General features: G+C 40.7%; 1 protein-coding gene across 1 annotated transcript in view; it reads left to right on the top strand.

The window, feature by feature from the left end:
- adgrb2 (adhesion G protein-coupled receptor B2) overlaps positions 1-25,662 on the top strand; it is a 196,702-nt gene that overhangs the window by 90,015 nt on the left and 81,025 nt on the right. The window contains exons 10-16 of the mRNA XM_034705611.1: positions 745-939; positions 1,428-1,496; positions 2,026-2,134; positions 2,326-2,472; positions 11,010-11,097; positions 12,027-12,129; positions 19,561-19,604. Of these exons, the coding sequence (XP_034561502.1) occupies positions 745-939; positions 1,428-1,496; positions 2,026-2,134; positions 2,326-2,472; positions 11,010-11,097; positions 12,027-12,129; positions 19,561-19,604 (755 nt within the window). The remainder of the gene's footprint in view (positions 1-744; positions 940-1,427; positions 1,497-2,025; positions 2,135-2,325; positions 2,473-11,009; positions 11,098-12,026; positions 12,130-19,560; positions 19,605-25,662) is intronic.

Raw genomic sequence — 25,662 nt, 5'->3', positions numbered from 1 at the left:
GACTTTCTTAACTTTTCAAAAATTGCTCAGAATTCCGAGTGTTTTTACTCAAGGCTTATAGGTATCTCTAATTAGCTTCTCCAAAGCTTTGCGCTAACACTTATCAATTAATAAACATAGCTAATGAACATGTTCATCAGCAGACTGTTTTCTTGCTCTGTGAACTTCAACCTCCTCCAATCTCTGCGATGAGGGCGGGAGTAGATGGCGGTCAGGGATTATGCATGACAGAGCTGATTGTTAGCTTCTGTTACAACCTTTCATTAACACGCAGAGTCAATAATTAATTTTGTGATTGTTGTTATCTTCTGTTCTTCCAGGCTTGTTCTCTTTCTCCCCCTCAGCCTCTCGTGTTGCATTTCACATACAAAAAGTCTTGCTTTCTGCATTTCTTTCTCTGAAGTGATGCGATCCAATTTCTGCCTGAGAGTGCTGCAAGGCCTCATTTTAGCTCGACTGTTTTAAGCATAAACACGGAAATCCAACCGTGTCTGATATATGTATACTCCTGTCTTAAAACGTCCCTTTTGGCTTGCATTCAAAACACTCCTGTGATTTCTTCGGAATCACAAAATAATGATCTTGGGTGTTTGGTGTTGTTTTTTGACATTTTATCTGCTACATAAGAGGTATTCAACAGTAAGTGCAAATGGTCTTTCATTTGATCATCTCGACGCAACAAGCAGATGTGAAACTTCTAACTTTTCTTAACTTCTTGTCTCTTTCCTTACATACATACTGTAGTTACGAGAGCATCTCGCGAAGGGTCAGAGGACCCTGGCCGGGGAGGGCATGTCTCAGATCGTTAGAAGTCTCCTGGAGCTCTTGCAGAGGAGGAGCTACTACAGTGGCGACCTTCTCTTTTCCACGGAGATTCTGCGAAATGTGACGGACACCTTCAAAAGAGCAACCTACATCCCAGCTCCCGACGACGTGCAGGTAAGCACATTCGCCGAGCCTCCTTTTGAAGCTGCCTTCAAGTAGCAAAGCGTACCAAACACAGCCGTCACAGACACACTCTCACACACAGATTCTATTGCAAAGCCTGCAAATGTATTCAATGTGGAAGCTAGACTTTCTGCTGCACGAGGTGTGCATAACAATGAACTACAGCTACACAGTTGTGGCCTCAAAGGGATTTTTTAGCAGCATTTTTTCCTTTTCACTGCCTGTAAGGGAGCAAAATTCTGCTGTTTGACAGCCATTATTTTATGTTTTACACCATGCCAATGTACTGATGACTACGCTACTAGACTTGACAGCGAATAAATTGCAGTACTGTTGCAGTACTAATTGTTGATGGGTGCATTTCAGCTACAAATTACAAGACAAAGGCTAACACTTGAGTGTGCATGCATACAAATGAGGCAACAAAATCTAATGGCCTTCTGTAGCACTTAATGAGAACATCTTCATCTTGTGTCTAGAAATTCTTCCAGATAATCAGCCACATGTTGGACATGGAAAACGTAGAGAGATGGGAGGACGCTCATCAGGTATGGCTCTATATTTGTGTGTGTTTGTCTGTTACTGTAAGTGTGTCTTTGTGCACCTTTTACCATATTCTGTACCAGGAAGGGTGAGTGATTTAGTGCTTTATTTTGCATGTGCACAAGTGAATTTGAGTGTATTGTAAAATATGACCACATCGCACATTAACTTTTCATTAGAGTCATAAAAACACACCTGTTTACTAAACACAATGGCCATCTATTAATTTTACCACTTGAGTTTGAGTACCAGTGAACATTTTTTGTGGTTTTGTATGTGACCCAGCTTGATGCCCTTGAGGCTAGGTGTGTTTACTTTGCCATCTGGACACAATAAACAAGCAACCAAATATGATATAATAGCCCCAGGGGTTACAATTTACCGCCGTGGAACAAATTCAGTGGTCTGGATAATGCTTTGAATAAGAATGTGTCAAATGGGGCGACATGTCTTATTGAAAGTTGTCCATGGATTATAATTATGATGACATGGTGATGGATGCTCCTCTGCCTTTTTCATTCCTCCACTCCACAGGTCGCTCCCGGTGCTGCTTTGCTGATGAGGATATTAGAAGATTTTATTCACCTCATCGGAGAAGCCCAGAAGCCTTTTCAGAGTTTCCTGGTGGTTACCAACAACCTCAGTAAGTCTAATATTAAAGACATTTAAAGATAATCACACTCATATTGATGTCAGTGACAATTATTTAAGATTAGTGTGTCTTTAAGATTGGGCGTTTTCATCACCATCGCTTATGCCAGAGTGCTTTGTTTCAACTCAGTCTTGCACTGCTCCATTTAAGTGTTTCTTTCACTGTATCTCTTTCTTGCACAGTGATAACCATCCAGCGAGAGCCGGTGTCAGCAGTTTCAAGCGATATCAACTTCCCCATGAAGGGCCGGAGAGGGATGAAGGACTGGGCCAGAACTGCTGAGGACAAGCTCTACATCCCTAAAGAGGTCTTCACCACCCCGACAGAAGGTACGCACATTGAGACAGGTATCCGCTGATGGCTTTGTTAAAAAGTTTCTGCAACACTGTAAGTAATACAGCATCAGTTATTTTTATTTCAGGCGATCTTGTTGGAGGAGTTAACAAGACCTACTACTGGGTAAACAAGAGTTGGATAACTCTGTTCATCACATAAAAGTGGCTTATAGCTTCTTTTTATGGTTGGACTGGCTGAGGGAACACTGCCAAAATCTGACAAAGCTGTGGTGCATTTTTCATTGGTATTAAAATTAAGCTTGTGATGTTATTGTAAGGACAAACAACAGTTGTATATATTCATATTAAGCCACATTTCAGAATAATGCAGGGGCGTGTCCAGGGGGTTGTCTGGAAAGGCATGTGCCCTCTGAAATCAAATGGCCACCCTAGATACTAACCCTAAATCATGAATGCGGAGTGGCTATACACATTGTCCAAGGCAGGAAATGTGTTCAAAACAACTTTTTTTGGTTGTGTTGCAACAGACTGCTTACATGTTTTGCGGCAAATACAGTAACGTTTCTTTAGATTATACATTTTAACAATGACTTTGGATCTATCTATCTATCTATCTATCTATCTATCTATCTATCTATCTATCTATCTATCTATCTATCTATCTATCTATCTATCTATCTATCTATCTATCTATCTATCTATCTATCTATCTATCTCTATAAACTTGTTCAGTGAAAGAGAAACAGCTTTGATGTAGAAAGCTACTTCTTTTAAGTTGTGTTTTGGGGCATTTTTTTTGCCTTCATTGGATAGGAAAGCTGGAGAGAGACATTAAATGTGGGGAGTAGAGAGTGGCAGAAGACATGCAGCAAATAGTAGAGGCGGTGAGTAGAACCAGCAACCACTGTGACGAGGACTGTAGCCTCTGTATATGGGGCACACGCTTAGACTGCTAGGCCAACGGTGCCCCGAGAAAGCTACTTTTGCAATGTTTCTGTAGCTTATCTTGCTACGTTTCTCTGTGGGGAAGTGTGATGTTTCACATCCCCCACTAGTGGGCACTGCATGAAAATGTGTCGGATAGTAGAAGTAGAAGTAATTTGAATAGGAAAGGAAGAAGAGTACTGAGAGTGATTATGCCACATTACCTGCTGCTCTTTGCTGCCCCCTGTTGTCTGACTTTTTTATTAAAGTTAATTTAAGACGGTTTCTTCCTTCCATGGCACAACATATTGGTGATATGAATGCCAAAATTGAATCTCTCTCAGCCTGCACCTTTTCTGTAAAATGTTGGGGACCTGTCCTTACTTTTGAAAATGTTTTTCCGGCGAGGACAGCTTCTTTATTACATGACACAACAGGCAGCTCAGGTGGAGTGAAGCCTAATTAAATGCACTCAAAGCTTAACTCAATATATTTTACAAATAGCTTACCTAACATCTGTTAAAATAAATATAATTAGTGCTGACATTATTCCTAATGAACTCAGTCATTGTACCGGTTTTGTCACACAAGGCTAGACAAGCCCCTGTTGCCAAGCTCAGAATCATGGCTCAGATCTACTTTATGTGTCATCATCAGTCTCAGTTTTCATTCTGAGGCACATGAGGACCTTTTATCACCCTCACTCAACCCTTTCTTCAATCAAGGTCAGTCCATGAAGTTATGCAAGTGCAAATTCACACCCTCAGAGATGTTTCTCATGCACGCAGACAGACGACTTTTCAAGGACGTCAAAGGCTAATGCATAAGAGGACTTGGACTGTAAAGAGGCTCTTGTGGGCTTTTCATAAGATGCAGGTCTTTCATCTGTGAAGACGTGTGCTCCGTCCCCTCGAGAGCGACAAGTCCTCGAACCATTTTGAAAGATGTCTCTTTGCTTTTAGCAACACAGAAAAGTTACCTGCTGTTAGCGTTAATGGATGTGAATTTTTTCTATGCGGTTTAAAGTGGAGCCAAGAAATGGGCGTGAGTGACTGTCCAAATGCTCGTCAGAAATGAAGGCTCAGTGGGAGTGTAGAGAGAAGGAAGATACAAGAAAGTATAGGTGAGAGTTTGAAAAAAGGGAAATAAGAGACTTGGAAGAATGAACGAAAAGGGATTTACATTAGATAACAGAATTACTGTGGCAGATGCGATTGACTATGAACCAAGGCAAAGGTCACATCCCACAGGAAATTAGACTGGCAGACTTCCTGTCTGACACACCGTCCTCTGCCCAAATTAAAGTTCAGAGGGGCTGCAGGCTGATGAAGGTAGAGCTGGCTCTGACCTCTGACTCGCACTGATGACACAGACTCCCTTTGATTGGCGTTCAAGGCAACCTTTGTTCCAACCTCAGGGCACTTTACCTCAAATCACTCGCGCTGTCTTTTTATTATTCACAAGCCTATATGCTTATTTATGCTCTTCCACCTACAATCGCTTCATTCAGCATGCTTTTATGCAACAGAACCTTTTTATAAGTTGCCCGCTAGTTGTTTTGTTCGAGTTGTTTTTTAAGGCACTGCAAATTCAGACATCTCTTTGGATGAATGTTCGGCTAGAAATGGAGAAAAACAGTTTAGCTACACTCTTGTTAAATGCTACAGCATTGTGAAGTTCTCATTTTACTTTTCACCATTCTTTATGCCTCCCTGCTGAACATTGCTTTTACTTTGATGCTTTTTTCCCTCCATCTCGATTTTTATATCCATAACTCTTAGTGCAGTGTTGATGGTTGTTCTTTTGCATGAAGTATGTGAAAGCAATTAAAGTGACCAACTGCATCACACCATCTTCTCAGGATCATTTACCCCTATGATATTCAGCACATGCCATTGACATTTTAGCACATGCTATTTGGCTAATTGTTCCATCAAACCTGTGTGTAGCTTAATGTGTCAACACACAGTTTATACTCTGTGCCCCTGTGGTAACTCTGCCTCTTCCCATTGGCAGTTAGTGAGTTTGGTTGATTGCTATCAGTTTGATTGGCTCATTTACCCCATAATGAAAGCCTATGGAGGATGGACAGTTTAAACATGCTCATAAAGAACCATTGACACCTTTGTGTGCACACACACGTACACAGTTTAAAGCACACACTGCCAATCGGTGGGTTCATGAATCGCTTGACTAGGCAAAAGCTGGGACTGATTTTTACTGATTTTCAAAGTGACGAACTCCTTCCCTCTCTCCACTCTTTCTCTCTTTCTCTTGCTCTCTTGCTCTGATTTGTACAAATGCACATACTTATATCCCAACCTACAAGCCAGCATTACCTTAATAAACTGTATGTAATAAACCATAGCTGGTATTTTCAATTTGTGATGGGCTATTAGCTTAAGAGTATTACTCAAACTAGAACACAAGTACATGAGCTCTAAACTCTGACATCTCATTCATACTTTGAACTGTAACTGTTCTGAGTTTGAGAAGTCACCAGTAAACTCGAGATTTGTCTCTTCGGGAGGGCTAATTGGTGACAGAACAAAGGTTGTTGATCTTTAATAGGAGTATTTTGTCCCTAGTTCTATGATTAGTAGATTGATATAGCTCCTATGTCTAAATATTCAGTACACAACTGCAACTAAGGGCAGCTAACAAGGCTTACCTACAAGTTAAAAGAAAAAAATGCAATATACCAATCAACTACTATAATTTAAGTGAATCTCATCTGTTCAGTCACTTCACTCAAAATGTAAAAATGGTTATTTTGTAGTTAGCAACCTTAAAATGAAAAGACTGGACTTCTGTGAGTCTTTTCCCCCAGCTTTTCACCAACAGACACAAACAGTGTTAATGATTTTCAAATTATCCTCTTGATTAAAAGATGGAGAGATTATTTTACAATCTGGTTATCTATCTTTCAGTTGTGGGTGGTGCATTTTGTTCAAGGGAGGCTATAACAATATCAAATATATACATATACATACATACAGTGTATCCCATATAAAGTATAACAATAGACCATACACCACTGTGATAAATTAAATAAAGGCATTTTTCTGTTTTTCCAAAGCTGAGTGGACATAGCATTTTTCATATGGACTCGTATTTGTAACTGTTTTTTTTTTAGCTTTTATGGATGAACACATGTTCTTGTTTAAGCAAAGTCCGGCTACCTAAAGCACATGTGGAGTCCCCCAAGGATTCATCCTGGAGCCTCTTCTGTTTAACATCTATATTCTTCCACTGGCTCATGTTATAGAAAACAACCAGCTACCTTTTATTACATCATTTTAACCATACATTTAACTGCAGTATTTATCGCACAACACTGCACTGCAACTTTTCCGCTTACATTTTGAATCTGTCTTATTAACTAACTAATGAACTGACATATTAATATTTTAACCTGTATTTGCTGTTTTTATTTTTTCTGTGTTTTGATTTTAATTGGCTTTTTTCAGTGACTATTAAAGATATTATTTTTATTTTAAAAGTATTTGTTGACCTTTGTGTCCAATGTGAATCACTTTGAATTGCCTTTTGCCAAATGTGCTATAATGACTAACTTGCCTTAGTGGTAGTTGTTGCATTCAAGAATAGGACACAATTATATGGGCTGATTGATGGCAAAGTAAAGTGCTGAAGGTTGCTGAAAAAATACGCACACTTACACCCAGAAGAGTGCTTTGGTTGGAGTTTGTTTAAATTAGCTTAAAAACCTGGAGGAGTTGACCCCGTCTGCAACAGTTGATAGCCTAGCTTGCCTTCCATTTCTCGCTTTGCTTTCTCAACAAAGCATTTGAGCTGGCTAGCATCCCTCGTAGCTCATACCCTTCTTCTGACTAGTACCTCATACAACCCCACAAAAATAAATGAACTATGCTATTGGTTCAGCCCCAGACTAGAAATAAGTGACTGATTAGTAACCTTAGACAGGTAGAACACTCTTTAACCCAATTTATTTGCAGCTTATTCATTTTACTAACTGGCTTTTTGTAACTCATTTTTAAGGAACTCATAAGTAATGGTCTGCCTTTCTCCTCGTGGAGAGTGGTGGAGTGGCGCTCTAACACCCTCTATTGACTAACGGTCTATTGACCATTACCTTTCTAAGAGTTATAATTGGTTAAATTGAATTAAAAGACATTAAGCATGTAATGATGACTTATTCATGACATTTGGTGTGAGAATTGAAATCTCAATCTCTTTACAGAGAACTGCAGGCAATTCATTTCTTTGCGCTTGAGCAGATTACCCTGTCAGTCTGTTTAAATAGGGCTGATTAATTGTATTCTACAGGTCTTCACATTTTCTTCACTTTCCTCTACTATGTGTGAATAAAGTCGTGAAAGAAGCAAACTTGCAGAAGAAACATGGACAGAATGAAAAGTAACTCACGTGGAACTGTTTGGATGGAGCTTTCGATATTTGATTAAAACCATAAATTATGGCTAAGCTTCAACTCCGAGCATATCTTTCCCTGACAAACTGCATATTAAAGTTTGCAGCTGGTGACTGGTGGTTTGCCATTTTGCTGGATTACAGCTGACCACCAATCATTTAGATGTTCAGCAAGTGAACAGTGACAAAAAGTCACTTCATGGGAAATTAAAGTTTTGTGATTGAGTGCTTTTGTGGTATTAATCATCCTGTAGTGCAAGACTTCCACCCCCCATACACTGATTTACCATTTATCCACAATACACTGCCTTTCTCATTTGCATGCCTTTGCAGACACTGTCCAATTAGGATCCATCACACTCACAGGCTTTCTCATACTGACTTTGATCTGTTTTTTTCCTGGTTTTTTTGCCTACTCGCACTCTCACATTTGCTTTTTTACCCTCCACTGTTGAGATCTTTTTGTCTTCATGTCTTTCTCTACTTGTCTGTCTCTCACAGCTATCTCTCTTCCTGAGTATTACCTCTCAGGCAGCAGGCAGACAGATTTTTGGATGAGTCATCCAATGCGTCTGATAGCATCAGCTCCCTCCGTCTATCCCTCTGTCCCCTCTTTGTGCATATACATGCTCCTCCATTGCTTCTCTAAGCCTAAAAGGGCAAAAAAGGGAGTGGCACCCTCTCAACATGAACTCTCTCCCACCTTACTTACCCTCTTTGTGTCCTTCCACCTCCCTCCACTTGAGAGAAAATGACATTTACAGAGGGACACTATGTCTCCTTGGGAGCCGCTGCGCTTTTTGGCGAAAGAACACTGAGGGGATGGATGGAAGACAAGGGGTTTATAAAAACTGATTTTGAAAAGGGTGGAAGAGTTGTAAAGTGGGTTTGGTAAATGGCAACAACAGAGGAGGCTTGGATTGGTCAGTACTGAAGAGAAGAAAGACATGAAAGACACAACATTTTGATTTAAAGATGGTTTTGTTTTCTTTATCCACCTAAATATAAAAGTTGTCCCTCCAAATTCCAGAGAATTTTAAAATTATTTTTCTTATCAGCTTCCTTGTTGAAAAATTAACATTAGATTAAACATTTCAACCCCAAGTCAAGCCAAAACATCAACTTGCTATTTTGTTACAATTCACATTAAACCGAACATTGAAGGTAACGCTAGAAAAGATGAACAGGACTTCCGTAGGAATATTTATGTTGACATTACTGTTAACATTCAATTATCCTCCTTCATGAGGCTTTGTAGTTGACTCACCTAAACATAACTGAGGTGAAGGTCACAACCTTGTTTCTATAATCACTGATTGAACTTAGGTTGTAGCAGCTGGCAACTTAGAGATGTTCCCACTAGCTCTGCTGCTGTTGCCTGGATTGCAGTAAAGGATGTTGCTCCACTTTTCCTTATAGGAGATGGTTGAGGCCCGGTAGCTCCCCAGGCTGCTCTCATATCTGTGTCTGTTAACTGTCATTATTTCCCCACTCTAAAGAATAGCCTGATGTGGTAATTAGTGTTTTTGCCAGTGTCAACAGTCAGTGTTGAAATGCTAAAATGTTGAAATACTCGTTTCTGCAGACGGATTTGAGATGACGCATGAGATAAGGTTATCCCATGTGTTGCTATGTTAAGGGGTTTTGACCAACCAGAGTTAAGTACCAAATACAGCCTGGATACAAATTAAGATAACTTTAATGGGCTCTTTACAAATTACGGTTCCATAGAAGGTCTCATGGAGTAATAGTTAAGCTACTAGCTGTAAAGGCAAAAAAAACCTAAACTAAACAAAAAAACGTCAATCTTATTTAAAATAATAGGTGGTAGCATGAGACACATTGCTGCTCCTTTGGGTTTCTTGAAGAACCTTTAGATAGACTTTATTTGTTTTTCTCACATTCTTATTCACATATTATACTCAATTGAGTGATCATGGAATAATCGGACATCCCCCACCCTCCCCCCTCCCTAGTCACCCCCCCTCCCCCCATCAGGATGTAAAGTCAGGGTTCACGATATATCACTGAAATCAAAAACCACAGTACCAACCTATCACAACCATTGAAAAGAAAAAAGAAAAGTATGCCTAGCTGACCAAAACCTCATCTAGAAGCGCACACATGGACCCACATGTCAAAATACACACCAACAATACAAAATTGACCAAACACAATTGGAGAGGAGGCCGCTATACACAAACTTCTGCAGAGTCAACACAACGTCATGAGAAGATGAACAAAATGTTACAGCACGCAGTCTCTTACTGTTAATGATGCAATACACAGCTACATAAGAACAAAAATAGCCACACCCCTTATGGTAGCATTAAGCTTTGGACATGTGAAAGAAATAGTGACCAAGTTTTGTTGTATTTCTCAACTGACCCGCGTAGGGAGTGCCTAATTTTTTCTAACTTTAGGAACATAATCAGGTCATGAATCCACTGAGAAAAGGCCGGGGGGGTCTTACTCTTCCAATTGAGCAGAATGAGACGGCGGGCTATCAGTGATGCAAAAGCAATTGCATCTCTGTAAGGCTGAAAATACCTTTATACCTCCTTCCACCACTCCAAAAATCGCAGTTAGAAAGTTGGGGTGAATAGCTTCTCCACCAATTACTGAGAGTGAACTGAAGACTGAAGTCCAAAAATTGGCCAATGATGGACATGACCAAAACATGTGGCCCAGGGTGACTGGAGAGAATTGAAAAACCTTTAAACCAAAATGTATTTCTTTGTCGTCATCCATCCATCCATCCATCCATCCATCCATCCATCCATCCATCCATCCATCCATCCATCCATCCATCCATCCATGATGGATGGATGGATGGATGGAAATTGCAGGTTAATGAGACAGCTGAAGTCTAAGCTTGTTTGTTTTCCCAACAAATAAATTGGGTTTGTGTTTAGTTTTATTCAAACCAAATTATCAGTGATGGTTTGATGAAATCACTGATGAATACAAACATGCTGGTGTATTAAAGGTCACATATGCAGACGATTGAGAAAATCTTCTTTCCTGTGTTTATTTTCCCGCCTTGTGCCACAATGTTCCTCGTCCATATTCAACTGCTTTGATATATTTTTTGTGAACTGCTAGATTTTAGTTTGCAGTGATGATACACTTACCTACCACAAATGTCTTGTGTATATATTTTTCAAATAAAAAGACATCTTTCACAAAGCATGGATTGAGGTTGATCAGTTGCAATCATGTCTTTTTTCTTTCAGAGACAGAGACGGACTCAGAGACTACGGTGTACTATGTAATCGGAGCCATCTTGTACAGGACGTTGGGCGTCATCTTACCCGCTCCAAAGTGAGTACTTCTCATGTCATACCTCACTTCCTTGTTTCCTTATCCTTTCTTTTACCTTTCTGCATCTTTTTTTCCAACCCATTGCTTGACAACTTTTTATCTTCCATGTATTCACTTTTGTTTAGGCCCCTTTCCTCAACACGTTTCTATTTCTGCACCCTTTCTTCTTTCACTCCTTCTCTCTATCTGATTACAACCTCCAATTCTCCATCTGTCTTCTCTCATGCTCATCTCTTCACTTCTTGTGCCTGCCTAGTTATCAGAGAAATGTCTTGGATCTCCATAAAAGAACATTTCCCTAGATGTTTTTCCTCTTTCTTTTGCATCGTCAATGTTTTTCTTTTTTGGGAAATGTACAGTGGGCTTTGAGCACGTGTGGGTCTGATAGTTCCTGAAACTTGCACACAAGTTGCTAAAATAGAAGTTAGGAGGAATCAGAAGGTTGTCAAAAGGCCACTGTGATGTGGTGTTTGCGCTGGCCCTCGGCCATTTTATTCAGGTCAGTGCTCTTGGTTGTGGATGAGCTGGATCTGTTTAAACCCTTCTCTCCCTGTAGCTCTGCTGAATGCTAATAGGTCCAGTGATTTGTTTTAACTCGGCCACTGGCTCTGGCTTTCTCTTTTCCTCATGAGGTTTTATTTGCATGATTTTTTTTTATGTATGAATGCATTTACTTTGCAAACATCCCAAAACCATCAAAGTATGGCAGGGCATTGGAAGTGTGTCTTTTGGAGTGTGTTTGGATGTATTCCTTCTTCTGATGTCTAACAAACAGCAAACACACAAACATATGCAGCATTTTCTTTCCTGTTGTGTCCAGAATCAGAGATGTGCTGTTAACTCAAGCCAGACTTGAATGTGCAGCACTTTTTTATTTCATCTTATCTTAAAATAACATCTTCTATGTCTGACTGTGTGCATCTTTGCAGTCCCCCTGCAGTGATCAACTCCAAGATCCTGACGGTCACAGTGAGGCCCGAACCTCAACCGAGCGAGCCCATGGTGGTAGTGGAGCTGTCACCGCTTGTTAATGTAAGTATTTCTTTGAAATTCCCTGCTATTAGCACCACACTGTTTGTATGTGCTTTTATACAAGTCTGCAAATGATTCATGAGTGTTTGATATCCACAGCAAGGGTGTTTTAGTGTTTGCAAACATGACTCCATCAAATGAGTTTGTTCTGCAACTTCTTACTACCAGAAAAAACTTTCTGGAGTGTTGTATGCGCAACTGAGACAGAAATTATTCCATATGAGGAATACTTAAAATGCAAGAGTTTGCATTTTTTATTGCATTACTTGTACACCAGCAAGCTTTGGCCGAGAAGCTAAATTTGTTTAAGGCTTTAAAGGATTTCTCCTCTCCCAGCTGACCCATGTTTCCCCGAGTTTGGATGAAAGAAAAAGTGCTGCATGCTATAAAGCGCCATAGCGAGCACTGAATTGCCAGAATAGATGCAGACCTCTTTGACTCCCTTATATCGTACTGTCTCTTGGTACCTATTCTGTTTATATTACAGTGGAGTGTGTTATTATAAACGACTCATGGGGTGTCTTCAGTGGAGAGGACTAAGTGCAAGTTTAATGAGAGGCCCCTCTTCACGACCTCGATAAGATGCGAGTTCATTAGGCATTCTTCTGTGCAAAGGTGGGCACAGTTTTCAAAATAATGTTGAATATTTAATGGATCTCCAAAGAAACACACTCACATTTAAATATATATGCACACATATACACACATATACTAAAAATCGTCCAATAAAATCAGTCTCTTGCTGTGTCAACCAGGACCTAAGGGTTAAAGTTATTGCTGTTTTATTGTAAAGACTTATTGTTAATTTCTATCCCTGGCCACTTCATCTCCCTGCTTTAAACTGCTGATTCATTACTTCATTAAGGCATCGCCTTTATTTGCCTCTTTATTTCTCTGTTATCCAGCTTTTTCACACTTTTGGGAAAGTTGAGGTACTGCAGGTTTCACACACTGTCAAGAGGATGATGTCTTAATGCAGATAGTAGCATGCTGCTCAGGACAGCTGACTTGAGACTCCTGCCAAGGATGGTCACTGTGCAGAGAAAATGCATGTGTAAGGGCTATATTTATCTTTCTTACAGGAGTAGTCCAACCTTTGGATATTGAGCTTCCATTTAATTGTGAGATTCAGAATGCTTGATTGAAAAAGGAGGGTCAAAAAAGATATTGCAAGTTTCAGTCTCCTTCAATGGGACAAGTAGCAGAATTTCTAAAACCTTTATGATTTCTTCCTCTCATTGATAGATTCTTCTTCCCTGTAAAGTGATTTCTTTTTAACTGTATTTATTAGGATTTTATTAAAAGCAAGAACAAAGAAACAACAACAGGTTGAAGGTTAGGATCAACCGTAAACGATGTAAAATATTACAATGAACAATAAGGGAACATAACACCCCAGCAAAAGAAAGGTACTTATGAGGAATATAAGTATGATAAGATACTATAAGATGAAATGAGATTAAAATAAAAAAGGATACCTAATGTCACACGTAGCATTCTTAGGGAAATGATCATGATGGTTTCTAATTCAAGTGGGCAGGGCTTAATCACATCGATTATGGAACTACAGGTAGTTGAGGTGTTTCTCCGATGTTGTTAGATGGATCCCATCTTTCATTAGAAGTCTGTGGAGCCTCTCAAGGAACACGTTGTGATCTCTAGTTTAAAAAAAATAAAGTAACTCCTGCATTCAGTGTGCAAAAGCGAGCGGGTGTGCATCCTTCCATCTGAGCTATATTAAACATCCGGCAGGAAAAAGTGGCGAACAGGGCATGGTTTTCCTCAGCCTTGGAGATGAGACAGCTTTGGAGTGCTTAGTCTGTGAAAAACTATTCCAAAATAATATATATTTTATTTTGAAGGATAACACTTTTAAGGCTGATTTATACTTCTGCGTCTCCCCTACACAGCAGGGGCTGACACGGACATTAGCCCCACATACTTGTGCGTCGATGTGTCCGTGTCGCTCAGCAATTCTCCGCCGAAACGCTTGAGGGCAGTGTGGTCTCTCTGATAGCCGGCCGCCTGATTCCGGTCCTGCTACGATCTCTGTTTACTTTTCCACAGTGATTCAGAGCGTGTTATGTTAATCTACAGCTGATACATGTTGCTGTTTATCATACAGACATGATTACATGAAGAATAGAGAGGAGGAGATGAAATACACGGCTGATGTGCGGCCGATGTCTGGGATTCCAGAAGTGCTGTGAATGCGGGAAAGACAAAGCCGCCGAGCAGACCAATCACAGGGCTTGCGGTCCGCGTCGGCTCCACGGGGAGTTACATTTTGGAGGAGGTGCACGTCAGCTACGTACGTAGGCCTCGGCGTAGGTACGGGAGCTACGCAGACCCCAGGCGTAGGGTACGCCGTTGATTCAACGCAGAAGTATAAATCAGCCTTTACACATTAAGAGTAAATAAGAAGGGCAGCACAATTCAATTAAGCAAAAATGTAGTTAATTTCTTCAATTTAGTGTCATCCACAGGTCTATGGTGATGCACACACTCCTAAGTAGTGTTCTGCTGGCTTTTGTGATGCGCTTGTATGACAGTAGCCTGATTAGCTGCACCTTCATGCTTAGCTGTGGTGGTAGCTCAAACTCAAAGTACTTCTGAGATATGTTGATTCCGTATCACAAAAAGTGCATATTACTTTTGACATACCAACTGAGCAGTCTGGGAGTTTTTAAATGAAATGTGGCCGTTCAAAAGTGCAGTGGTGTTATTTTCCATCACAGCAGCAGCAGGAAGCAGGAGAATACTGCAGCAGTTTAACTACAGTGTGCCAAAAGGGACAAAATAGCACAGGGTTGTAGGTGAAAAGGTGACATGTCAAATTACCACCTTATTCACACACCTTAAGGCTGACAGCCCTTGTATTAAAGACCAAAATTCCTCAAAATAACCACACAAATGAAACATTGCGAGAGCTGTATTGGCAAGAGTTAGAATTCATTGGGTTAGACCGTGCGGGGCGCACACTGAGGATGTGTGAGCTCTTTTTATAATGGACTCCCAGGGGAAGTGTTCCTCTGCTGTCTTCACCTTGAAGAAGTTCCAAGCCTATTTTCTAGGAGGGAAAGAAAGAGCAATGCCTTTAAGACATTTTACTGTACAGAGTAGATGCTATACCTCTAACAGTTAACGGGCACTCTGGTAAAACTTTGCATGGATTAATTGGAGGTAAAAGAAAAACTGGGGCAGCATTTTCTTAAGTCCCAGACTTTCAAAATGACTAAAGAAATTACAGCAGAGTTTTTCAAATGAGTAAAGGACATCATCCGAGTGCAGACAATTAAACCTTTTAATTCCCAAATGCTGCCAGTCTGTGAAAGTTTTATCAGGTAACACAGCTCCGAGAATAAATTCAGAGACCATTTCAAAATTTTACTCAAATCAGCATCTCTACATGCAAGGAAGCAATTCTGTTCCAAGTGTCCAGTTGAATTTCACCTCAGGCACCCCTCATTCTATTTAATGAGGTAATGATTTGTTATTTGAACTTGTTTTTTCTTTGCATCATGATTGATACTCTGAAAAAACACCTCGACTTATTGTTGTCTTTACTAGCTGTCATTCTCTACAAATGAAAGATTTAAACCAGGATATTTTAATTGGAAGTTGGGACATATGTTGTACACAACTGAACAAAAGGTTCATAAAGAAATTTGTCGGACAGAAGACTATTGATGCCTCCTCCTAATGAGAGACAGGTAGAACGCTACACCGCCAACGTGAATAACTTCAATAATGTTCACTAAATGAAACAATTTTTTGACTGGGGCTTTTAAATTGAGGAATTGAACTCATCCCACAAAAAATGCACTTTCTTGGCATTATTCGATGTAGGCCTACATTGCGGCGAACTGTCATGAGAATAAAGCTGTGGGAGAAAAAGGCTGAGTCGAACTGTAAAAAATAACATGAGGGAATATCTCTATACTATTACTATCATTATACTTTTTAGCCTGCTGTAGATGTTGCTGTTTAATGCACACTCTTTTCAGAATCTCAATACTAATCACAACATGTTGCTGATGTGCTAAAAGACTGAGTATTAGATGACTTACGAAACCTATGTAGTTTTTCCTGTGAAGTATAACGTCGCAAGTTGCTCCTGATTGTAGCGCAGGCATCTGGCTGCTTTTCTTTTCCTCCCCCTCAAAATAACACACAGGCTAACCACAGACTAAAACTGACTTTTTCCTCATTCCTTTAAAACTTTATTCTTGTGATATTCTGACTTTATTCTTAAAATAGCATCATTTTACTCTCAAACCCTTTTTTCCCCCTTCTATAACATGGTCCTAATACTGTGTCATAATATTTGAGGTACTTTACCAAGACACAAGATGACATGATCAGCACTTTGGGGAAAAAAAGCACTTTTACCTCTGGTTTCTGTCCTATAAATACATGAGAAAATCATCAAAATGGTTATGTCTGCTTGTGTTGAATAACAAGTAGCCCATTAGCTTAGCGTAGCATTTAGACTTGTATTATGAACTAAATTGAGAGACAGATTTTTTACTAACCTTGCACAATCCTGATTTCCAAAAGTATCAAACCACTTTTGAGGCAGTATTGAATGTGTTTTGATTTTTTCAGTGCAACCAAACTACACTGCAAAAAGAAAGGAGTTAGTTTAATTTTATTTTCCCAAACACCATGCACATGCAAAAGTAATTATTTTACTTCAAAGGCAGCGTTAACCTTTGTTCATCCTTGCTTGGCGTGGCATTAACTTCATTCAGTAGAGAACGCTGAGCTTTTCAGTGTGAGCCAGAAAAGACAGGAGAGTAAAAAGAAGTGCAGGGTCTACTGACAAGGTTTTAGCTGCACTAGGTGTCGACCTTGGCGGGTGTAGAAAAACCCCAGCTGCTGAAGCGGTACCCTGAAAACAGCTGCCTCAGGCTTGACTCTCACCAGGGGGTTTAGGGGGTCTCTGTGCTCTGCCATGTCTTCACTGAGATGACATCTGCTCCGGCCAGACTCCCCGTGTATTTCCCCGAGTGTCAAAGTGTGTGCGTGCCTTTAATGGTGAGTAAGAAGCAGAAGGCCAGAAAGATCTGTGTCGTTACGGTGCACCAGTAGGACAGATGCCAAGTGGTTTCCCACAGCTCCTCCTCCACATACCCTTCATCTAGCCTCTTCAATTATAAAAGGCAGCACTAAGGTTAGGCTTTATGAATTAGCCCTGAGCCTTTCTGGTCATTTCACTGTAATCTAGTTTACCTTAATCAGTCAAAAAGCATTATCCAGGTTGCTCAATTTCATCTTTGAAATGTATCATCTTTTATGTGAAGTAGAGGGCTTTTAAGACTCTGAACCAGTGCAGTCTCGTTTTGTTACACTAGCTCATTTGATATGATTAGGTTACCATGTTCACAGGCAATATGCATTAGAAGTTTTACCACCAAATGGCTCCAGCACATGGCTGTGAGTACTTTCAAGAAAATGTCTGTTCTTTATAAGGGAACAGACAATAGAGCTGTTAAGGTTGATGCCATTATTACCATTTGCCAATGCAGCTGTTAGATTCAGACACACGTTGCTCCCTTTGAGAGGCATCAGTCGAGCAGACGCTGTCATTATGCAACATTTCAGCACTAAAGAGGAGGCAGACATTGTGGGAGTACAGGGATGTCACTCCGGCAGAAGCATACAGTCAAGCACGGTGCCCGCTGATTGATAGTTAAGCGCTAAGAGAGCTTGCCACGCTGATGCACGCCCAGGGACATCTAATGTCGGTGACAGGCTGTGGTCTGAACAGAGCGTTGTCATCCATCAATCTGTGTCATCTCGCCTCTGATCCTGTGTTTATTCAGAATGCATCAGACCATCCTCCAAAACCCAGCCATGCATCGACCCCAGGACTCAGTGATTCATGGGGGATCAGTGGTGGACAGTTCAGAGAAGGAGGGTTGACCTTGCCTTTGGAGAAATAAATCCTCATGATGCATGCTTTAATGTGAATCACCTCCTTTTCCCTCCTTTTTGGTTGATATTCAGAAAATGTTCAGTCTGCTCTCCTCTCAAAAGAAGGTAATTTCAGTAAATGTTCCTGAGGCTGGAGTGAGTCTACTTGAAGAAGGCATCATCCTGCTTTTGAATGGACTGAACAGAATGGCTGTGGAATTTATGCCATAATCCCCTTTACCATAAGGGGGAGCTCAAAGGCAAACCGTTCCTGCAGGACTCAGGAAGGACCAACAGACTGTTGCTGAGAGAGGGATCTACTTTTCTTTTGCATCAGTGCAGTGGATGAGGGGAATCTTAAATGTAGGTTAATCAAGACGCCTGATCAGTCCTTCCCTAAAGGACCCAGGAAGTTATGTCTCCCAGACGGTGATTGTCCTGTCATTCTTAGTCCAAAGACTCCACTCTCAGACTTCTTTTGATGAGTGCAGCAAACTGAATCTTTGATCCACACCAAAAACATTCAACCCAGAGCCAATCACAATCCAATCCCTTCCAAATGAGGCATTCGGGTTGAAAGGGCGCAGACGATTCTTAAAAGAAATCAATGCCGAGATCACCAAGGATCTCCGGTGGAACAAGTTGTGATGAGTCAGTTAAAGATATTGATCCCGTGATTGATTCCCTGATTGAGTCATAGCGAGTCTTCCTTGGGCATCAGGCATGACTGAGCTTTGATTACCAGATGATTCAACTGCTCCCGACCCCAAACCATCGACTCTTTGGTTCTTCTTGCAAGTAGCGATGGATTAAGAGCGAGCTGATAGCAAATCAACAGTATTAAGAGTCCTTGGCAGCTGTCTGACTTTAATTTTCAGGGTTTTGACATGTTTTCAGTCAATTCTTGGAATACTTAAGAGGATTATTAAAAGTAAGGGAAGAAACAGAATGTATTAAGTTTTTGACTTGACTTTGTGTAGCCTTTACACTCCTTTAACAGGCCTGTCCTCTCCTATAGCCACTTGTTCTACTTAAGCAGATTTTACTGCTAAGTACTTATTTATTTTAACTCTACTTCTTTCCACAGTGGTTGTACTGAAGAAAAGGATTTGAATGCTTTCCCACTACAGGATGTTTATGACCCCAGCTTGCTGTGTATTATTGTCCATGAAATGGCTTTTCTTTTGTTTGTCTCTTAACTCTCCCGATTCATCGCTCACGCACCTTCCCTTCTTCCCTTCATTTTGCTGCAGCAGCGATTCACTGCTCCATCCTGTAACAATGACTCTTACTTCTTCTCCTAACCCTCTCTCCCCTCCCAACGAACGTCTGTCTCAATCCTTCTCTTTCATTGTCTGTTTACCTCTCTCCATCGCCCATGCAGCATCACTCTTTCTCCTCTAGCAAGCAGCTATTCTGTCTTCTCTGCCTCGCTCTCTCACTCATCCTCTCGACTGGCAATAACAGCTTATCTTCTCCCCTCTCTCTCCCCCCTCTCTCTGTATCTTGCAGGGTACATCGGATCCTCAGTGCGTCGTCTGGGACTATGGCAACCTGTAAGTTATTCTAAATGATTCTGACATTTGTGTGCGAGTATACAGTGCAGCAATGCTTTCTGTCTGCCAGTGTGTGTGATGTTTATCTTGCGTGTGCTTGTGCCCAGTCAGATTCATTTTATTAATGAAGCGCAAACAGTCTAATGAAGTTCCCAGTGTTAGTGTTAATTAAATTAGTCAATGAGAACAAACAGCATTCTCCTGGTGTTGCTCAGAATTTAAAAGGATCATCACTCAGAGAGCTTTAGAGGAGCAGCTTTTAAACTCTATATCCTTTTGGACATTTGGTGCAACTTAACAATCTAGTTTCATGCAACCAATGACCACCAGCCTCACTTTCTGCCTAATGGGTTTCCTTTCATTCAACTATGTAGGCCACTGACTCTTTGATATCCAATGTGACAATCCAGTGAACTACATATCTGAACTACATAATGTAAACCAGCACAATTGATCATGCTGTTTTAACCATTAACCCACATAGTGATTAGCTTTGTGTCAATAGCAAATGTAAACTCATGCAGATCCATTAAAACAGCATGTGGTCTGAGGTCAGGGTCCCGTTGGGCTTTCACCATCACTAGCCACTATCTTGGAATGACCCATATGTTCACTGCCTTTAGATGGCCCACATCAACCAACGCCATAAAATGAGCAGATGCAGCCCTGTCTCCTTCAAAGCTCAGAGTTGTGGTGAAATATTACAAACCCTATGAAAAGTGTAGCTGACAGGAAGTCAGGATGGTACTATTTGTATTGAACCAGAAGCATAACTGTATGTTGGGTGCTGCAGTTTTTAGTTTGTATTTATTGAATTAGACAATACACAACTTATCACCAATATGTGTCAATGTAAGTATACTGGAATTAGTACAACAGCTAAGATTCATTCGGGGTCCAAGAAGGTAAGGATGCCAATCGCAACCCAGTTCTGTTAACCTGGTACCACATTTACCGCAGTATTAGTAGCTTAACTTATTTTCTCAGTAGCTCTGTGGTGCTGTTTTTTCTGAATCAAAAAGCCTCCCAGTAGCTCACCTGTTTCAATAATAAAATATGAAGAGTGTCCATAGAAGCAAAATTTTCCACCACATATCTAAAGCATAGAGGAGTTTTCTGTGGTGGTCTGAAATCAAACTGTTGAGGATCAGGAAGTGACACCAGACACCCAATATGGATGTGTACTTGTAGAGGACTTTTACTCCGATATGATGGTGACATCCCTGTCTATTACTTCAGTTAATGTATGATGTCCCTGCTGCAAGTGAATGGGTTGACACACAAACACAAGTTAAACTAATACAGGGACACACATGCAGGTGATTCCCCAATATGCGAACATTACTACTGTTAAGTTAACTCTAACTATTGATTTAATGTAAAAAAAAAAATAGTAGCTTAGCTCACTTAGTTTTACAAGTACTTTCCAAACATTGACAGCCAGCTTTAAATGTCTTGAAAACCACCAATTTGCTCCTGTTGACTTCAAAAGAAGAAGAAAGAAACACTTATGTGATAAAACGCACATCCCCTGTAGACAAGTGGGTTAAAAAGGATATAAAAGAAAGCATGCCCCTTCTGACTTTTTTTCCTTAAGTGGGACCAATACAGTTCAACGAACATGCTTTTCAAACCTTTTGTACCCTATTTTTTTCTGTTTAAGGCCAATCAGAGCAACATGTTAACTATATATGCAATTTAGGTGACAGAGTTATGTTTTTTCATTAGACAATATTCCTGCAAACATATAGAGTTGTTAAGTATTTGACTTTCCCCAGCATTTCATTGTTATATGTATTATTTTACTCTGGTTGCATCACTTTTATTAAGTTAAGTCGTTTTTTTTACAAACATAAATCTTTAGAGCCAGATTTGACAGTCAAATCTTTAAAAAGAAAGTGGCTTTCAAAAGAATTGGCATCGTCATGGGGTCTGAACAGCAAGCCTCTCAGTCGATGAAGACAATAAAGAGGCAGACAGAAACATTCCGGTCATCTTTCTCCTAGAAATTATGTTATTTCATGCAGTTCTAGAGGAGAGGAGTACTCTCCAGTGACCAAAGTGTTAGGATAAGACATTGTAACTTATCAAACTACCTCTCTCCATCAAGGTAGGGGAGGAACAAAGCTCAGCAAAGTCAATTAACTAGCCGGCAGATTACAGCTGCAAACAAATTAAATTTGCAGACATAGTGCGGGCAGAGAGCCAAACGGAATATAAAGTGGCAAGACGGCAGCGATGTCTATCTACAAAACATACTCAAAATGGAAGGGATGTGGAAACATTCAAATGTGTTTACCAGGGATTATGTGATCTGTTTGCATACACTCACAGGCGCTAACATAAAGATGCTCTGACACACTCACCCTGACTGGGACCTAGCTTTTTGTGACATACACTGAATTACAAGTTCAGAGCCTTCTCTTGACATCATGCAACAAAACACCAGCAAACAAACCAGGAAGTTATATTTACTAAAAGGGAGGCTGCCTTAACACCCAGAAGCATCATGGTTTGAAAAATGTGCCTATTTTTCAACGCTCATGTCAGCTCAAGGACATGCTATTCATGATCTCTGTGGGTTGTTTACATATGGACACTTGAGTAAACAGCCTACAGTCATTACAACATGATGTTTTGGTGCACAGATGCTGTTTGGAGGAGGTGTCTGCCTGTAAAGCCCAACCAACTGCTGTGCTTCAATTAAAGAAAGCCAGGACTTCGGTGCAAAAGCGGACAGGCTTAATTGTCTATAAATGGTGCACATTGAGTGTAAACACACATATAGAAGGACAAAAAAGGGCAAAATAGCATGCATATTTACTCTCCTGCTCTACAGTTCTTGTATCCCAATCCTGCTCAGCCAGGCAGCATCTCAACTTGAGCTGGGCGGCCAGTGTGCAGTTGATATGGCCAGAGAACATGTTGTACAAAGCTGCCATTTGTTTGCTGGAGGATATCCCCTCTCTCAACCTGGCTGTCTCTCTGACTGAGCCCTGGGCTTTGAGGTTAGGCAGGAGGCAGAGGAAAGGTGGAGAATGTATAGATAGCAAGACGGAGGGAAGGTAAACACGGCAGCAGCTGAAGCAGACAGATGGTGGAAAAAATGCAGTTCTGATATGGAAGAAGAAAAAAAACCTGCTAACCTGTATATTGAAATATGGTGGCTATATTTAGAGCACACAGATGCAGCTGCATTCAAACAAAGATGATATACTGTAATTGTCATAATGCACATTTGTGTAGTGTACATTTACATGGAGATTAGAGGCCCAAATCTCTAAAGCCTTCCATCACAATGCTCTGTGCACATGTTTCTCAGCCGTTGAAATCTGCCAGTGAATCCAGTGCTATCTCTCTCTCTCTCAGCTGGCTAAGTTGGCCAACAGTTTGTGGCGCTCACAGTTCATCTCCGTATTTATGTGTGAGTGTTTATTTATTTATTTTGCCCCTAACAGGCCCATATGTCGGCACCATCTGCCCACCCAAATCGCAGTGCTCGCCATCCCTCCCTGTCTTCCCCCTGCGCGCCTGTCTCCTCAGACTACTCTCATTCATTTTTGCCTTGCCGGCTTGAATAGATACTGTTATGTTAAGCTCTTGCAGAAGTTTAACTAAATTCAGAACTGAAGGTTCAGTTTGGTGAAAGCAAAGGACCTTGTCTGGAGGTGTAATTTCTAATATACATCTTTTTTAGTCTCTTTTTTCTCCGTTGCCTCACACCAGCTCTCTTCTCTTTCTCTGGAAAGTAATGCTGATCGGTTTTCATGGATACTGACCTTGCCCCTGGCATCTCTAGGATTTGACCCTCACTTCACCTCAGCATGGGAAATCTGGGCTGAAACCCCCACTGACATGCACACACTCACTGTACAGTGGAGCACTTATCTTGTGTCTGGTGCATTAACGGTGAGATTGCAAATGTGTCACTCCCAGATAGATCACACTGATTTTATAGCTGCTTAACAAACTGCCTTTTAGTTGCACCATGTAATATTTCTTGCAATGCTCAAGTACTTTCCAGAGTTTGTATTTAAGTAGCATACACACAACGTACCGTCATGCAAACAGGCATGCAGCTGAGCAATCTCATTTTAAAGCATGCTTAAAAATCTGACCCAGTAGTTACAGATAAATGTAATATACACTCTTGATGGATGCATGGCAGTAAGCTCTCAGAGGGTTGAGGGTCACTTAATCCCATTTCTAATCCCCAGTGGTCTTCAGCCTGATCGGGGATCAGTGGTAAAAGACCCAAGCACCCCACACCACCTACCCCCTCCTTTCCCCGCCCATCACTGCCACAGAGTAATAATGGCCTGGTGTGCAGAGAAAGTCGCTCTAACATCCTCAATCTGACACGCTAGATTGAGGCTTGCTCTGGGCTCTGACTGATCTGGCACCGCTATCAGCTCTGGCACTGGCAGGTCTCAACCTTAAATGAAGTGAAAAGTCAAAGGCACATTCTACACACTGCCAAAAAACTAGCTGGACACAAATCTGGCCAAAATGTAATCACATTTATTTCACAAAAAGGCATAGAGGCAAGTTCTGACCTCAGCCAAGTATATTTCATTCTCATATTGGCAGCACTACATGCCATTTATTACTCTCCTATGGAACAAACAAGCAACTAAATGAAAAAGGACAATACAATATCCTCATTGGTACTTACTTGAAGATACTTGCTTTTAAAGTTTGCTCCTTGGTTTTAGAATCTTTTACATTTTTAGAGTACTGCATCAAATTAGCATAGTGCTTCTACAAACGTCAAACTCACGATTGACAGTCTTTTAAAAAGGATCAAAATTAACGCAGCATGAACAAATATATCACCTGCTTTATGATCCCTGTTATTTGCTCTGGCACACTACTTTATAATATGCAACCCAACCATCGACAGGGAAGTTTGAGATGTATTTGTGTTATGCTAGCCGCAGCAGCACCTGGTGGTTAGCCTCAAGCAGAGATAAACCAAATTCAAAATGTTTACATTACAAAGAATTTGCATTGGTTATCACATATGATAACATAAGATAAACCTTGAGATAAAATTTGACTTACAGAAACATAACTGTTACATCAAAACAGTATAACAGTTTAACTCAATTAAATATGTTACTTCATAGTTTTGTTTAACACATGATTCTGATTGAGCAAAAACAATCAAAACAATATTTTCTGACTAAACATCATTGCATGGATATAGAATGGACAATATGCCTTCATACCATAGACTTTATAAAATATGGACGTAGTATCCGTGATGTCACCCATCTGTTCCTGAGAGCTGTTTTGAAGCCAATCGACGGCGGCAGCCATATTGGAAATGCGGAACTCAACCAGGCAGAGTGTGACGTAGTGTGAGCCTCCTAGCCAACAGCTACGTGTTCCCGACCGGGAGTCACGTCAGTCATGTCCTTATTTGGCCAAAAACTCGTAATCTTAATATCTTCTGAACCGTCACGTTAGAAAAAAATTCACCTCCCGTACAGTGTGTGCCATTAGAGAGATTAGCTTCATAGGGCCAAGCCGTTTTTTGAACCAGGCTGTAAACATGTTTATTAATACTGCAAAGATCGTCTTTTTCCCATTTATGTATATGTGGTTTCCTATGTTTCTGCAGCCAGCCTCAAGCGGATTCTCGATGTATTGCAGTTTATAACACTTCCGCATGGGCTTCATCGTTTGAGACCGGAGGTTGCCGCTTGCTTCATACCCATTGTAAGCTTTGAAGCCAAAAGACCGCCTTCTTTGGCGTCAACATATTGGTGCAGCCAAGTCATACATAGACACAACCTGGCTGGTAGTAGTATAATTTGACCCATGTCCCATCTGTTAACCTGGAGGAGGTGGGGTTTATAACCGACTCTGCAGCCAGTCAGTAGGGGGAGCTCTAAATCTTTTGGCATCACTGTCAGTGAACACTTATGGCATCCATATTAAAATACATTCTACGGTCAAATGCAGTCACAACAGTGTTTTATGTCTCAAAAGCAACGTGTTGCCAGAGACTTCCTGAATCAAACCAATCTGTGGGAACAAGTCCAGTAGATTT

Source organism: Notolabrus celidotus, chromosome 16, assembly GCF_009762535.1.
Source record: "Notolabrus celidotus isolate fNotCel1 chromosome 16, fNotCel1.pri, whole genome shotgun sequence".
Classification (NCBI taxonomy): Eukaryota; Metazoa; Chordata; class Actinopteri; order Labriformes; family Labridae; genus Notolabrus; species Notolabrus celidotus.
The sequence above is the reverse complement of the archived record's forward strand: the minus strand, read 5'-3'. Positions and strand labels throughout refer to the sequence as shown.